This window comes from Numenius arquata, chromosome 5 (assembly GCF_964106895.1).
Source record: "Numenius arquata chromosome 5, bNumArq3.hap1.1, whole genome shotgun sequence".
Taxonomy (NCBI): domain Eukaryota; kingdom Metazoa; phylum Chordata; class Aves; order Charadriiformes; family Scolopacidae; genus Numenius; species Numenius arquata.
This window is the reverse complement of record NC_133580.1, coordinates 71,365,136-71,378,985: the sequence shown is the minus strand read 5'-3', so window position 1 is coordinate 71,378,985 and position 13,850 is coordinate 71,365,136. Positions and strand designations below refer to the sequence as shown.

Sequence of the window (13,850 nt, the reverse complement as noted above, 5' to 3'; positions counted from 1 at the left end):
GATTACACAACCAGGTTATAAAATGAAACACAATTATACTTTATTCCATCATCCCCATCCATCCCCACACATGGAGCACGCGCCCTTGTGCCAAAGCATTTGCTGCCACGTGGAGCGGGTGCATCCAGACAGGGGCTACCCAGAAGGACAAATGGCAAAGAACCACGATTTCAATGGAAATAACCATTTGTACCATGACCAGATCAGGAGAAAAGACTCGGCAGTGCCACCTGCCCTGGTTATTGCTGCTGGACACTAAGCAGGGCTCAGGGCAAGGGGAGTTTTGCTAGCGCGAGCCCACCTGGGCTCCTATTAAGGCTTAACTGGTGAGGTTCAATGCTACTGTTTTCTGTATGTACGCAACACAGCTAAATGCTGATTAAAAACTCCATACACACAATTACTCCACAGATAACACCACAAGGGAGAAACAATTTGACAGTTGGGGCCGTAAGGCAACCTGGGTGGGAAAAAACACTTCCAAAGGTACGAGTAGCTATAACAGCGTTTATTGCCACATCGCCACGCTCGCTATAAAATAAAACCCTTTCCCCCACCTCTGTAAGTGTATTGTGAATGATAAAATAAATCAGCAGCGCAAATTGTTGGAAGAAACCAGTGGGCACCCGGGGGCCAAGCGCACCCCATCCTGGGGAGCAGGGGTGTGGAGGCGCTCCCCCAGCCACGGGTCTGAGCGCAGGTCCCTTCCTGTGCAAGCAGGAGCGCCACGGGGCCAGGGCAGAGGTATTTTAAACACGGACATCGAAGCCATACTTTGATGGACAGGAGGAGACTCGCTCCTCCAGCTGTCCTGGGAAGAACGGGAGAGAGCACCAGGAGCAGGGCTGCAAACGGCCGCCCTCCTCAAGCCTGCAACCCTTAAAAAAAAAAAAATATATATATATATTATTGCCAACAAAGAGTTTTAAGACCCCTCGCACCACAGATTAGGTGGATGAATTTGTTGGTCTTGGTCTTGTTACAGAAGGGAGGTGCTGGTTTGTAAAAGAAGGGGAAGGGGCAGTCCTGGATATGTGGTGTCTGAGGTATGGTCAAAGGAAAAAAGTGCAGCAAAAAGGAGATGGGAAAAAAAAAAAGGAAAAAAAAAAAGCACTTAATTGGTTGGCTCTGAACATATCTCCTGCATGAAAATGATTGTCAGAAGAGTCACTAGTGAAAATAAGGTAAGAAAATATGTTCGCCGTAGAGGTACCTTTCTGCTTCTTTCACCAACAGAAAATTAACCCCAGGTCCATCAAGCGTTTTCAGCTCACCACAGGAATAGTCTTTGGGAAGACCAAGTTATGTCATCCCAGCGCACGCTTCCGAGGATGCCATTCAGTTTGCAGGGTGAAGAGAAGACCCAAAGCCTCCCTGCATCTGTCCAGGGTCCCCCACAGGGTCACCCCAAAAGCTGCCCAGACACCGGCATCCCTGCCATGGTGCACTACCCAAAGCGAAACTTCAGCTGGTACTTGACAGGGCCAGGGTTTTTCCGAGGCGGGGATGGGGGGACCTTTGGTTTCGGCGGTGGCGGGGGCTTCTTTTCAGGGAGGGTGACGGTGAAGGCGAGCTCAGGGGGCTGTGGCTGCCGAAAGCGGGGTAGGAAGTGCGTGGAGACATGCTGGGGCCGAGCACGGGGGCTGCAGCCCCGCTTGGCTTTGCCCCGCTTGTTGAGTGCCACGTACCACTGCCGTCCCGAGCGGGGGCTGCGGTGCACGGCCGAGGCGTAGGTGTTGTAGCTGTTCTCCTGGAACCGCTCCCGAAAGTGGCAGTCTGCTGTGAACCGGGCCTGCGGGGACAGAGATGGGGGGCACTGTTAGCAAAGGGCTGGTTTTACCCCTCCCCTGCCCAACGATGCTCACTGGGTTTTAAAGTCTCCCAAAAAACAGGTACAAAGGGGCAAGCAGCAACACAGGGCACTTGGGAAACCCACTCCGAGGCCACCGGGCACCCAGCAGTTTGGAAAACCCACAACACAGTGGCTACTTTCAATAGCCACTTGCCACCCAGATTTGGACTTCATTGGAAAAAAGAGGCTTTGTCTGCCCCAGCAGCATCCTCCCCTCCCGCCCCAGCTCTCCTCCTGCCCTTCCCACCAACCAGAGGGAGAAGTGGCTCCACACCCCCAAGCTGCAGCCCCACCAAGGACCCTGGGGTTGAGCCCCCGCTCCATCTCCCTGCCCACCCTCACACCTCTCGCTCGGGCACTGAATCATCACTTAATAATCTGGAAAGGCAATTTGCATGCAGATTTTCATTGCTTCACTGAACATGGCTTCGATTGTATTGGTGGGGTTTTTTTCCTCCTCTTCTTCGTCTCAAATGAACTCGGGGCATTTTGTCCCTTGATAACCTGAAATTACTTGCAGCCCAAGAGCATCGCCTCTTATAAACAAGGTGGCCGCACTGGCTCCTGGACAGCTGGGGGGAAAGGCTTCCCATTGCCCAAGAGGAGAGGCTGAATGCTGCCCATGACAGCTCCTTCTTGTTGTCAGGGAGGAGGAGGGGAAAAAAGCATGCAGAAATACAAAAATAGAGCCGTAACACCCCAGCTATGTACCCACAACCCTGAGACACCCAGCTGCAGCCTCCAGTGACCCCTCTGAAATCCTCCCCTGTGCTTTAATCTGACCATGGACATGGTAGCTGATGCCCAACAGCTCCTCCAGCCACGCACAGGCACCGCAGTCCCGTTGCAAAGACACACTTCAAAACGATTGACATGAAAAGGGATGCTGAGCTCCCCAGCCTCGAAACCCCCAGCAATGGAAAGCAAGACAAAACCCCCAAGCAGTGATTTATAACCACACAGAAGGCCCAGCTGGCTGGGATCCTTTTTAAATTCCTAATTTAACCAGAGAAGTTGAGTCCTACAGTACAAGTAACAGAGTCCTCAGCCTGCCAAGCGTGTTTTCCCTCATAGCACTTTGAATTAAGTCTCCTTTTGCTCTTCACTTGAAAGGAACATCACCTCGATGACTCATTCTTGCTTTCCCTGTCTGTTATGCATCCTCGATGCTGTATCGCCCATGCACGAGTATTCACCCTCCTGAGGCAAGGCTTTGCTGACCCCTCACTGCTTTCTGAAGCCCCAACACTTGCAGTGGTGCTCAGGCGAGACACCCCAGCATCGGCCATTGCATGGGAGATTTAGGACTGACCGAGGCAGCAATGCACACCTGAAAGGGTCCTCAGCACAAATGGCCCCAAAACAGGCCCTGCATTTCCCAGTGGGATCTGGGCAAATAGCAAGAGCAGGTTTTTTTAGTGCAGGAGATGAAGTTGGCTGCCCTGTCCCAGGCATCGAAGCTGGCCGCAGTGGGGGTCCGATACTGAATCCAGCTCCAGCAGGCTTTGCAAGAGCCAATGCGACCAGAAGAAGATGCTTGTGCCCCTGCACATACGTACCCCTGCACAGACGGGTGAGCTTGCTGCTGCTTTGCTCACGGGTAAGCCAAACCAGCATGTCCAATCTGGCGCAGCATTTCTGGGGTAATGTCACCCTCCCCGTCTGGAGCATCACAGGAAAAGTTCCTGTTTAAAGTGGTTCAGGGGAAACGCTCCCTAAGATTTGGAGTAGGGTCCCCTCCAGAGTGGGATTTGGGGACTGGGGCAGGGCTGGGGGGGTGTCCCCAGCCCTGGACACAGGGATGTGGTGGGCTGCTCACAGCGCAGAAGGAAGGGACCTGCAGTCAGCGTTTGCAGACAGCAAATTGCCCTGGAAGCACATCAGCTGCTGCTTTGCCATCCCTCTGACAGGCTTCCCCATGTCCCAGCCCCTCAGCGAGCAACCGCACCGTCTCAGCCTGGGAAAAGGCACTTTTCCCAGCACGGGGCAGGCGGCACGGCCACGGCTCTGGCTGGCTGTCGGGTTTGCTCTGCAGCAGCTCTGGAGACCATCACAGAGAGCAATCCTGAAGTCAAATTTCAAATTTCAGTTCAACAGAGATTTGCCTCAGCGAGGACCATGGCATTCCGTCGACTCGGAACAACTCCTGAGAAAGGAGAATTACCTGAGACCCCCGTGGGCAAACCTCTTCGTGGGGGTTCATGCCGGCCCCTGCCAAGACTGACACCAAACCCCCTCCTGCCCGTTCCATGCTAAAAATGTACGAACAGGGGACTGAGGATTTAACAACGAGGAAAAAGCCATCTGTGCACGCAACTGATAATTGCCGGGATTACTGTCATTTTCTGAAGCTGGTGCCTCTAAAAATGAACCACTTGGTAATTTAATTAAGTTGCCATCAAAAAAAAAAAAAAAAAAAAAAAAAAAGAGGGCTGCTGTAAAGCATCAAGCTGGGATAAAGCCGGGCCCCGAGAGCCGGTTTCGAAGGAGCCTGAATCCCTGCAGGAATGACTTTTATCTGTGGTTCAGCACAAAGTCACCGGCGTGACTCCCATATCAAAGCGCTGCCCTGAGTGACGGGCGCAGGACGCGCTTTGTACTGCTCAAAACTCATTAGGCCATGAAATAACTTTATCCTGCCAAGGCAGGAAAGAACAACAGATGCTGGGTTTGCATTATCGGCCTTATTTAGTCCAGCAATCTTTAGACATTTGGGTCAAGTTTCTACAAATTTGCAGCTTTCATCCGAGTGGGGCATCGTGTGTCCTCACCCCCTGCTCTGACCCGCCTAATTGAGGTCCCTCTCCAGCACTGCCCTTTGTGTGCCGACAATTAACCATACACCAACGAGGTTTGATTTAATTTCTGACTGCGCCAGGGTATAAATCAAGGCTTCAGCTCAAATAAGGGGCCCATTGTATGCCATGAGGGAGGGGAGGCCCTGGAGGGTCCGGGGATCACGCTCTGCCTGCTTCCCTCTCCTCTTCCTTTACCTTCCCACCACTTTCCTCCTGTTATGCCCATTTCCTGCCCCATCTCCATCCCTCACGTTTTCCTCTACGCAGCCATTCCCCCTTTCCCCTAGATGCCATTCCCACTCCTACTTTGTTTCCTAAAATAAGCAACCACATGCTCACCCTTTAAGCATCATTAGGTTTCAAGAGCAACACTCCAATAAGACTCAAGGGAGAGAGAGGCGAGTTCGTAAATCTCACTGGGAGGCAATCTGCGGGCTCAGGCACCACAAGCACATCAGTAACATCCACTCCATGAGCGTGAGGTTTGGCTCACGCCGTGGGGCAGGCAACTGGCTTTTCCCTCTCCCAGGCTACCAGCCCTGAACACTACCCCTGGGAACCACCTTGGGTGACAGGTCATCCAAGGTGCTGCTTTAAAAATGCCCTTCTTTGGGTGTTGCATTTATACACACCTTTAAAACACAAAGACTTTCAGTAACTATTTTCAGTAGTTACTTTCATTTGTTTAAATGATCTCTAGAACTAACAGGAAAAAATCAGGAAGCAGCATCTTGAAGTTGAAAAAGGAAGTTAAATCAACTTAGAGGATTCATTCAATGCAAAAATCCTGGAAAAAGCACAATTAGACCTGCAGGAAACCCCAACCTTCAGGAAAACAGCCTGTAGAAACGGGTTACCTGGATTTTTCCTCTCTAGCTGCCACAATCCCGCACAGGCTGGACCTCCCTTGCCCGACACCCTGCGTGCAGCCGCACACTCCCACCGGGGGACATGTCTCCCCCATGGGCAAACCCAGCCAAAACCGGGGGCCACAGCCCCTTCCCCACGCCTGCAGGCGGGCTCACGGAGCCACGCGTGCCGCTCCCCAGCAGATATTTGGCTAAAACCGTCTGCACGATCTGCTGCAGAAATTGCTAAAAATAAACCACCAATGCTCAAAGAATGAGTCCTTTTGATGCAAATACCCAACTGAAAAAAAAAAAAAAAAAAAAAAAGAAAAAAAGCGCTTTTCTCGGTTAAATGCAGTAAGGAGGGCTATGGGCGCCGGGGGTTTGGCTCCACCTGTCCTCTATCTGTCTGTGCAGTGACGATGCCACCCAGCGCGGAGCCGAAGGGGCTCGGCACAGCGGGGCCCTGCCCGGGAGCATCACTGCTGCGTGCACGTGAAGGTGTCACAAGGCCTTTAATAAACAATAGATACTGATAAGCAGGGGGGTTACTTACACTTGCATGGAGTTTTCCTTTTTTTGACATCGCTAAAAATTTGTTGCTGAAAACTCCTCGTATTCCTACAATCCCCTGAGACACAGCAAATATTTCCAAAATACCTAGGATGACAGAAATCCCAAAATAAATCACAGTTCTTTTCACATCAGTGTGACAAAGAAAATAATAATAAAAAAATCAGTCTCATAGCTTCGCATTTCTTCTCCACACAACCCTGCTCCTTGGCTGCCTGGCTCCTGACAGCATTCCTGCTCCATCCCTCCTCCCCACAGAGGGACCCAAATCGATTCTGGGACGGCAACAAGGTGGTGGGTTTGGTTTTTTTTTCCAAAAGCTGTGTTTTAGAGGACAATTTCTGACTTGGCTGCAACAAAGCAATCTCACCCCTGGGGAATCCCTCTCGAGGGTGGAAAAAGGCCCTTGTACCTACAGCCAGCCTGCTGAGATCAGCCTTGCCCGTCATCCCAAACACACCGGACTCTGGAAATAAAGGTGTCACACACACCATTTGGGGCAAGAAGTACAAGTAATGGTTTCTTAGGCTGCTCTTTGCAGCAGGACTCACCAAGCGGGGCACTACGCAGACCAGACATGAGAAAACAGGCTGGTTTCCCCTCAAACAGGTATTTTCTGAGCAGGATTGGGCTCTGGCCCCCCTGTGGGGCGTGCGTGACCTATAACTTATTTTATAGAAGAGCTTCAACCTCCAAGCATCATTCAGCAACAGCACCGACACGTTTTCCTTCCCCACAGAGCGCGGTGTCGCCCCGAGTAGAGGAAGGGAGGCAGCAGGGGTCAGGAGTCCCCCTGACACCCTGCTGTCAGGGGGGAGCTGGGGTAAGCACCACGTCCCCAGCGTGCCCTTCCCACCCTGGAAGAAAAGCATTGCTACCCCTGGCTGCAGCCCTGGGGTGGCCCTGGGGGGGGTCTCGGTGGCCCCGGCTCCGGAGGAGGGAGCCTGTAAGAGCATCTCACCCGGCCCCAGTGAAGGGCCGTGTGGATTAACGTGCCAAGAGCAAACATGAAGCCGCTGTTAAATCCCCGAGGCCAGGGGATCGGATCACCACTTCCCATGTTTATTTTAAGGAGGAAGCGCATCCCCCAGAGGCACCCGGGTCCCGGCACCAAGGGCCTGGGGGGCGCTTTGAGGGGGGCTGGTGGGCCGCCCCTCCTCACCCCACATGCCCCAGACTGCCAAGAGGCATGGGGCTGTGCAGCCCCACTGCAACAAGGCACATGCCCTCTTCAGCATGCTCCCTGTCCTCCAGGGCACCCCAAAACCCGCTGGCCATGCTGGCTGGGAAACATACTCCTGGTTATTGGGGTGCCCTGGCTCAAGCCCAGTTTCCCAAGGGCCAAAGCTGGCGTTTCCCTGCCAAAAGGTGACTTCTCCCTCACGGGGAATGGCTCCTTGGGGCAGCACCCCAGCACAGCATCCCCCCTGCCACCACTATGTGCCCCCGGCCAGGGCTGGCTCCTCTCCGAAGTACGGAGGTGATGCCGCTGTCACCTTTCTGGGGAGAAAATCTCAGATGAAAGAGGAAGGAACTTCACATAATCCACAACTCTGTGAGACAGCTGTGGCATCAACGGCTGCACATGTCTCACAGGGGAGGCCTTCTCTGCCATGCTGCTGTGAGACAGGATCTGGGAGGCACGGCGCAGGCAGCCCCTCCAAACTCACATCTTCCGACACAGCCCCAGAGTGGAAGCCCCATTTTCCCCTCCATCCCCTTTGCACCCTGGCCACACGCCTGCAGTTCTCCTCAAAACCCCAAGCAGGGTTTCTGGCCCCCAGCATCCCTGCCCACAGGCTGCTCCTTCACAGGGCCACAGCACAGACCAGAGCCCAAATTATTCAGTCCAGGCCAGATGTGGCCATTCTTCTGTGAGCACAGCCAACAGCTCAAGCCACGTGTGCTGCCAGGGTCACCTCAGGCCCAAGCCCTCAGGCTCTTTAAGAGATTTTTCATCCCCGCCTGCCATTTCATTCCCTCTAACAGGATATCACGGCAACTCCGACCCGAAGGATAAGCCATGAGTTAGCACAGCTTTCTCCCAGGGGAACGTCAGCCTCAGTCCTATTTTTAAACTGAATATATCCTATCGCTGTGCTGGAAGAATGAGAATGCAGAGGGAAGGATGGAAAAGTTACACAGGGAAAGGACGGACAAGGGGCGCAAGGGAGAGCCCAGTGCAGCATCCTCCCCCTTGGGTACCCTGGCGAGGTGCAGTGGGGGAGCACAAACCTCATGCCCTCACATCGATCCCTCTGGACTCGCTTCCTCAAAGCTGGCGAACCCCATGGGGTGGCACTTCCCAAAGCGAGCAGGGCAGAGCTCCCTCTGCTCCCCGGGGCAGCATCCCACCCAAGCCCATGGGGAGCAGCATTCCCAGCAACCCCAGCTCCAGCCTCACAGGGCAGCCAGCACCACAAATTCACCCTTCCCGAGCCCACCTGGGCTGCAGCTCACCCCGGGTGAAGGCAGCGGGGAGCAAGGGGCTCCGTCACCCCAGAGGAGACACCTCCAGGGATGGGGATGCCGCAGCCCCGGGAGGGAGTGTCCCGCAGCCCCCCGCTCTGGGGCACGGCCAGACGCCCCCCGGCCCCCCAGATTCCCCCTCCCGGGCACTCACTGAGCGGGCTGGCGTCGTGGGCACCGTCCACCCGTCCGTCGGGGTGCAGCTGGAGGTGGAAGCCGATGCCCACCCGGCAGTACAGCCGGCCCCGCCGCCGCCCCGGGCGGCTCCGCGGGAAGCGGCTCGGCCCCGCCGCCGCCGCCGAGGAGGAGGAAGAGGAGGAGGAGGAAGGCGCGGGGGCGTTGCGGGCCGCCGGGGCCGGCTGTGCCCCGCCGGGCACCTGCTCCCGCCGGGCGCGGGCGGGCAGGGCGAGGAGGAGGAGGAGGAGGAGGAAGGACGGGCTCATGCTGCCGGCGGGAGGGAGGGCGCCGCGCCGCATCCCGCTCCGCCGCCGAGCCCCGGCGGGGGGGACCGGGCACGGGGCGGGGGGGGGGGGGAGACCGGGACGCCCCTCCCCGCCGCCACCGGGGTATTTATAAGCGGGCGGCGGCCCCGCACCTGTGCCCGGCCCCGGCAGCGCCGAGCACCCCCCACACCGCCCCCCCTCCCCCCCCATCCCGCAGCAGATGCTGGGGCTCGGGGGGCGCATAAATCTGGGGAATTAACTTGTCCGCCCCGCCGAGACGGAGGCGCTGGGGCTGCGCCTCGGGTTACCGCCGAGAAATACCTTGTCAGCGGCTTCGCCCGCGGCCGGGCGAGGGGGCTCGGCAGAACCCTTGGGATGGGGAAGGGATTGGGTTGCAGCCCCCCAGGCTGGGGGCGCAGGGGGATGACAGCCGGCAGCTGCACAGCCAGCCCAGCCCCAGCCCCGGGCCAGGGGCACGGGAGTGGATTTGGGGCTGGAGGCAGCACCCTGAGTGGGAAAGACACCTTCCATCCTGCACAGGGTGGCCATGCAGTGCCCATCCCTGGAGAACAGCCCTTGGGGGTCAGGGGCACTCCCAGCACTGCCACCACCACAAATCCCCCGACAGCATCTTGAGGCGTGTGGGGAAGCACTGGCCCTTGTCTATGCATGATATCCCCCACGGCTCCCAGGCAGGGGGGATGGCGGCCCCACGGCCTCCCGCTGCCAGCACGGTAACCCTGACACGTGCCCAGTGCCCTGCCAGCACCGGCGGCTGTATTTCTTCCCAATTACAAAGACAACTGCCACACAGCACCACAGCGCAGGAGGAGACCCTGCAGCGATAGCCCATCCATCACCCCAGCGCGGCACCAAGCGTATTCTGCTTTTTTTGGCTGCTGGGGCTGCTCAAGGCTCCCTGCACATCCCGCAATGCCACCAGGAAAACCTCACTTCCAACATCGGCCAAACTCACCCTGCTCAGCACACAGCCGTGCACATACACACCCTTACCACTCTTGCAAATCCATGTTTTCCCCCCTAAACCCTACCCAGAAAACACCCTGCAGCCATCACCAGGGTCGGCCGGGCTGTGCGCCCAGGGATCGGGTTCCGCAGGAAGGAGGCAGAGCGGGTGGCACGCCAGAGGGTGACCTTCGTCTTCAGAGGAAGCTGAAGGTCGGGAGCACAGGGAGGGACATGTACTTAAGGGCCCATATCCAGCCTGACTGACACCTGGCACAGTCTGGTGTGAAAAGAAATGATCTCACAACAACATTACTGCAATTTTAAACTATTTATCAACACACATATATATACACACACACAGAGATATATGCACACACGTGTTTATATATAAATGTGTATATATAGACAGCCCTATATATAGATACACATACCTGTCAGGATCAGGGCACTCAAAGTCTTGTTTACTTCTTCCAGCTGTAGTGGTTGGCCTGGTAAAATCTGTGACTTCCACTTACCCAGCTCATCTTGTTTATTTAATTGCATGCACACACTGACTCTAAATCCATGAGCAGGGCAAGGACCTAAAGGGAGTATGAACCTCTTCCATGATGTTTGCACTGGGCCTTATATATCAGCACAGCTGAGGCACACGCAAAGGCACAGCCATCTCACTGGAGGAGGATTTCTCCTTTTGCATCTTGCTTTAAAAGCTGCAGCTGCCAAAGGATCAGCCCCTGGGAAATTTCTGTTCTCCATCCAGGTCAAAAAGGCCATAAACCATTTCTGCCACTGTAAGTTTAGGTGAAAGTAAAAACATTTAAAGTCTTCATCGTGGGGGTGACTGGGCATAGCAGCAGCCCAGGAGTGGGAAGGAAGCACATGCAAGTCCCCGGGGGAGATGCTTACCCAAAGCCGCCATGCCCGGAGGTTCACCAGCAAGCACAGCCTCTCAAATTTTGACCCTAGTATCCATCTCCATAGTTTCCACCAGCTTTTCTGGTGCCATGTCACACACGGTTCTGGAACAATTTTCCCCCTTCCCCCAATGAAGAAATCCCCAAAACCCCAAATTCCTGTGGAGTGAGGCCATTGAAAAGGCTACCAAAAAGGTGACACCTGCTGGGTGGGCTTGCCCAAGCTGGTCCTCTAGATCTGCTGTCAGTGGCAACCCTACTGTGCTGTATAGTCACAACCCTTTCTGGGGGGGCACTGTGAGACAGACAAGCCCTTTTGGGTCTCATCCACAGCACTCCCCACTTTTCCCTGCTGTGGGATAGGACATGGATACCCTGCCTGAGATGAGGGCTCCTGCCCATCTGCAGAATACCATCACCCTCCTCTGGGGACTCCCCTGCCCCCATCAGGGCTATAGCCCCAACAGCCACACTAGCCACATACATTGGGAAAGATGTTGTTCTTATGGCACATCACACATTTTCATCCTCACGATGAAACCCTAAGAAAGAAAACTCCCAAACCGTCCTCTCGGCATGAACTACATTCTCGTGGGTTGTTTTCATTTGAACCTATTCATTAACAGAAAGCATTAACTTTAATTTCAAATATGCCAAGTCCCTATGTAGCGTAACTCAGTTAAAAGGAAAAAAAAAAAAAAGATAAGGCTTAAATCTAAATAAATAAGTAGATATAATAGTCCATTTCCTGGAATAATCCAGTATAATTGCCTTTGGCAGTAGCAGCCCTTACATACACACTAGCAGCTTCTGAAGCCTAATGCTCATGTTATGTTACCTAAATTATTCAAGGCTTGGTTACAGAGAAAACTTTTAGCAAATGGAGAGGATAAGTTGGGTTTCAAGTGTAAAATTTCTTGTTTGGAGAGGAGAAGGGCTTTTCTGATCCTCTGCTTGATCTGCTGCATAACACAGGGCCACGGCAGGAACACTCCCCCCTCCAAATGCCAGCCCAGCACTGTTTTAATTGCCCCTCAAAAATATGCAAAGCAAAACGTGACAAGACATAAAACAAACCAGCAGAGCTCTGTTCAGCGAGCTTGCGTGTGAAGCTGCAGCCCTGGCCGTGCCCAAGCTGCTGTCAGCCCTGTGTTTACAGGAACCCCCCCCCTCTGGATCCTGTGGGATGGACGTGTATGGGAATGACGGCCCCGAGCCGAGCCAGGCTACAGCAGCACCCTACCAGTCGGCCTCGCGGGGGAAAGCATGCCAGGCTTTCCACATCACTTGTTCTTTCACTCACAAGGAGGGTTATTTCACCATATAGCAGAGTAATAGCACACTGGATTCAACCTCTCAGGGGACTGAGGAGTGACACCCTGTCCCTGTGCTCATCCCCAGCAGCTCTCTGGGGAAATACAACCCCTGCCACCCCAGAGCCTACAAGAAAGCCTTCACAATGAGGATTTGTGTCCTGAAGGAGACCCACCTGCAGCAGGAGGGGGTTGGCTGCACCCCAGGTCATACTGCTAGGGCAGCCCCATGCATCCCTCCGGGAGGTGTTCCTGCTTTGGGGGGGGGAAGGTGTGAGCCTCAGCTGCCAGAGCAGCTCTGCACCAAGCTGAAAGCAGAATATGTTATTACATGCATTAAATCAGCTTAATTTAATTAAGATAACCCAGGTGCTGTGGGGAACCCAGGTGCTGCTGGGTAACATGCACCCCTTCCCCACGGGCACAGAAGCCAACAGGATACACTGAATGCCATAGGCGGTGGGTACGGGATGGTCCCAGGTGTACCACAGCCCTCGCACACCACCTTGAGCAACTCTCCCACACTTAACCATCAGCACAGGACACACCGGTGCACCCCCAGGCACGTGCAGTCACCCCTGACACTAGTGGAGACCCCCTTAAAAGAAGGCAAACCCACAGCCCTCCCTAAAGCAACGCAGAGGGAATTCTGACGGGCAGCTGGTAAACCCAAGGGGAACCTGCGCCAGAGGCACCGGTGTATTTGCACATCAGTGCACGCCCATACACACCCAGCACCTCCTTTGCACAGCAAGGCCTCTCAGGATCTTTCAGAATGCCCGTGCCCAGGGCTGCAGCACGACCCCAGGGTGGGCAAAGCTCTAAAGCCATCGCTGCAGACAAGGGCTATGCCAAGGCGAGGAAGGGGGGACAGGCAATGCCATGGTCCTGGGGGGCTGTGCCCTCTTCCTGCCTGGGAGACAGGCAGAGGAACTTAACCTTAGCTTAAACCTTGATGGGCACAATGTCCAGCTCTTGCAAAGGAAAATAGGTAAGGAAATAAAAGAAATATTAACAAGTGAAAAAGCACCTCTCTTTAAAAAAAGTCCAAATCAAGCCAGGCATTTTCCAGCATTTTGCAGAACAGCACCATATTTGACAGAAACTTCCCCCATGTGTATTTGTTTCAAACCCACCACCAATACCTTCTGTACGGGGTAAGATCTTTTCCCCCTCCAAATAAAACCTTAGCAGCAGGGTCTGGTTTTGGCTCCAAACTAGAGCTCATATTATTTTCAAAACAAGTAAACTACTTCAGCCTTTTCTCAGATATCCACAACCAGACAACTCAGTTGTAAGAGCAGGGTATTACAATGGAATCTTAATAGCTGCTTTTTCAATTTTAACAGCTTGCCCAATTACAGGTTAACTAGTGATACACACCTTGCAAAGAGGAGCCCAGCCTATTCAGGAGCAGCCGCAGCAAATGGTGTCGCTGACTGGGCAGCAGATCCATCCCTCCAGCACACTGCTTCACATCTTCATGCTTGGCAGAAAATCCAGCAGAGAGATTTTTGGGCAGCCTCTGCAGGCTGTGATGCAGCTTGCGGGCACCACACCGAGCGCTTGCTGTGAGGATGCTCTGGGGAGCTGGGAGGTGGCTGACCCCCACAAAAACCTCGCTCAGACACCTCTGTCCAGACCTAAAACAAAAATCTGGGAAGCAGCTCT

At 54.4% G+C, this 13,850-nt stretch overlaps 1 protein-coding gene across 1 annotated transcript; it reads right to left on the bottom strand.

Annotated features, from left to right (window-relative positions):
* Positions 1 to 1,447: 1,447 nt before the first annotated feature.
* Positions 1,448 to 8,983, bottom strand: FGF5 (fibroblast growth factor 5). The gene is made up of 3 exons (XM_074147915.1): positions 8,695 to 8,983; positions 6,055 to 6,158; positions 1,448 to 1,792 (listed from the first exon to the last, which is right to left on the bottom strand). The coding sequence occupies exons 1-3, from the start codon at positions 8,981 to 8,983 to the stop codon at positions 1,448 to 1,450; spliced, it is 738 nt and encodes a 245-aa protein (XP_074004016.1).
* Positions 8,984 to 13,850: the final 4,867 nt, after the last annotated feature.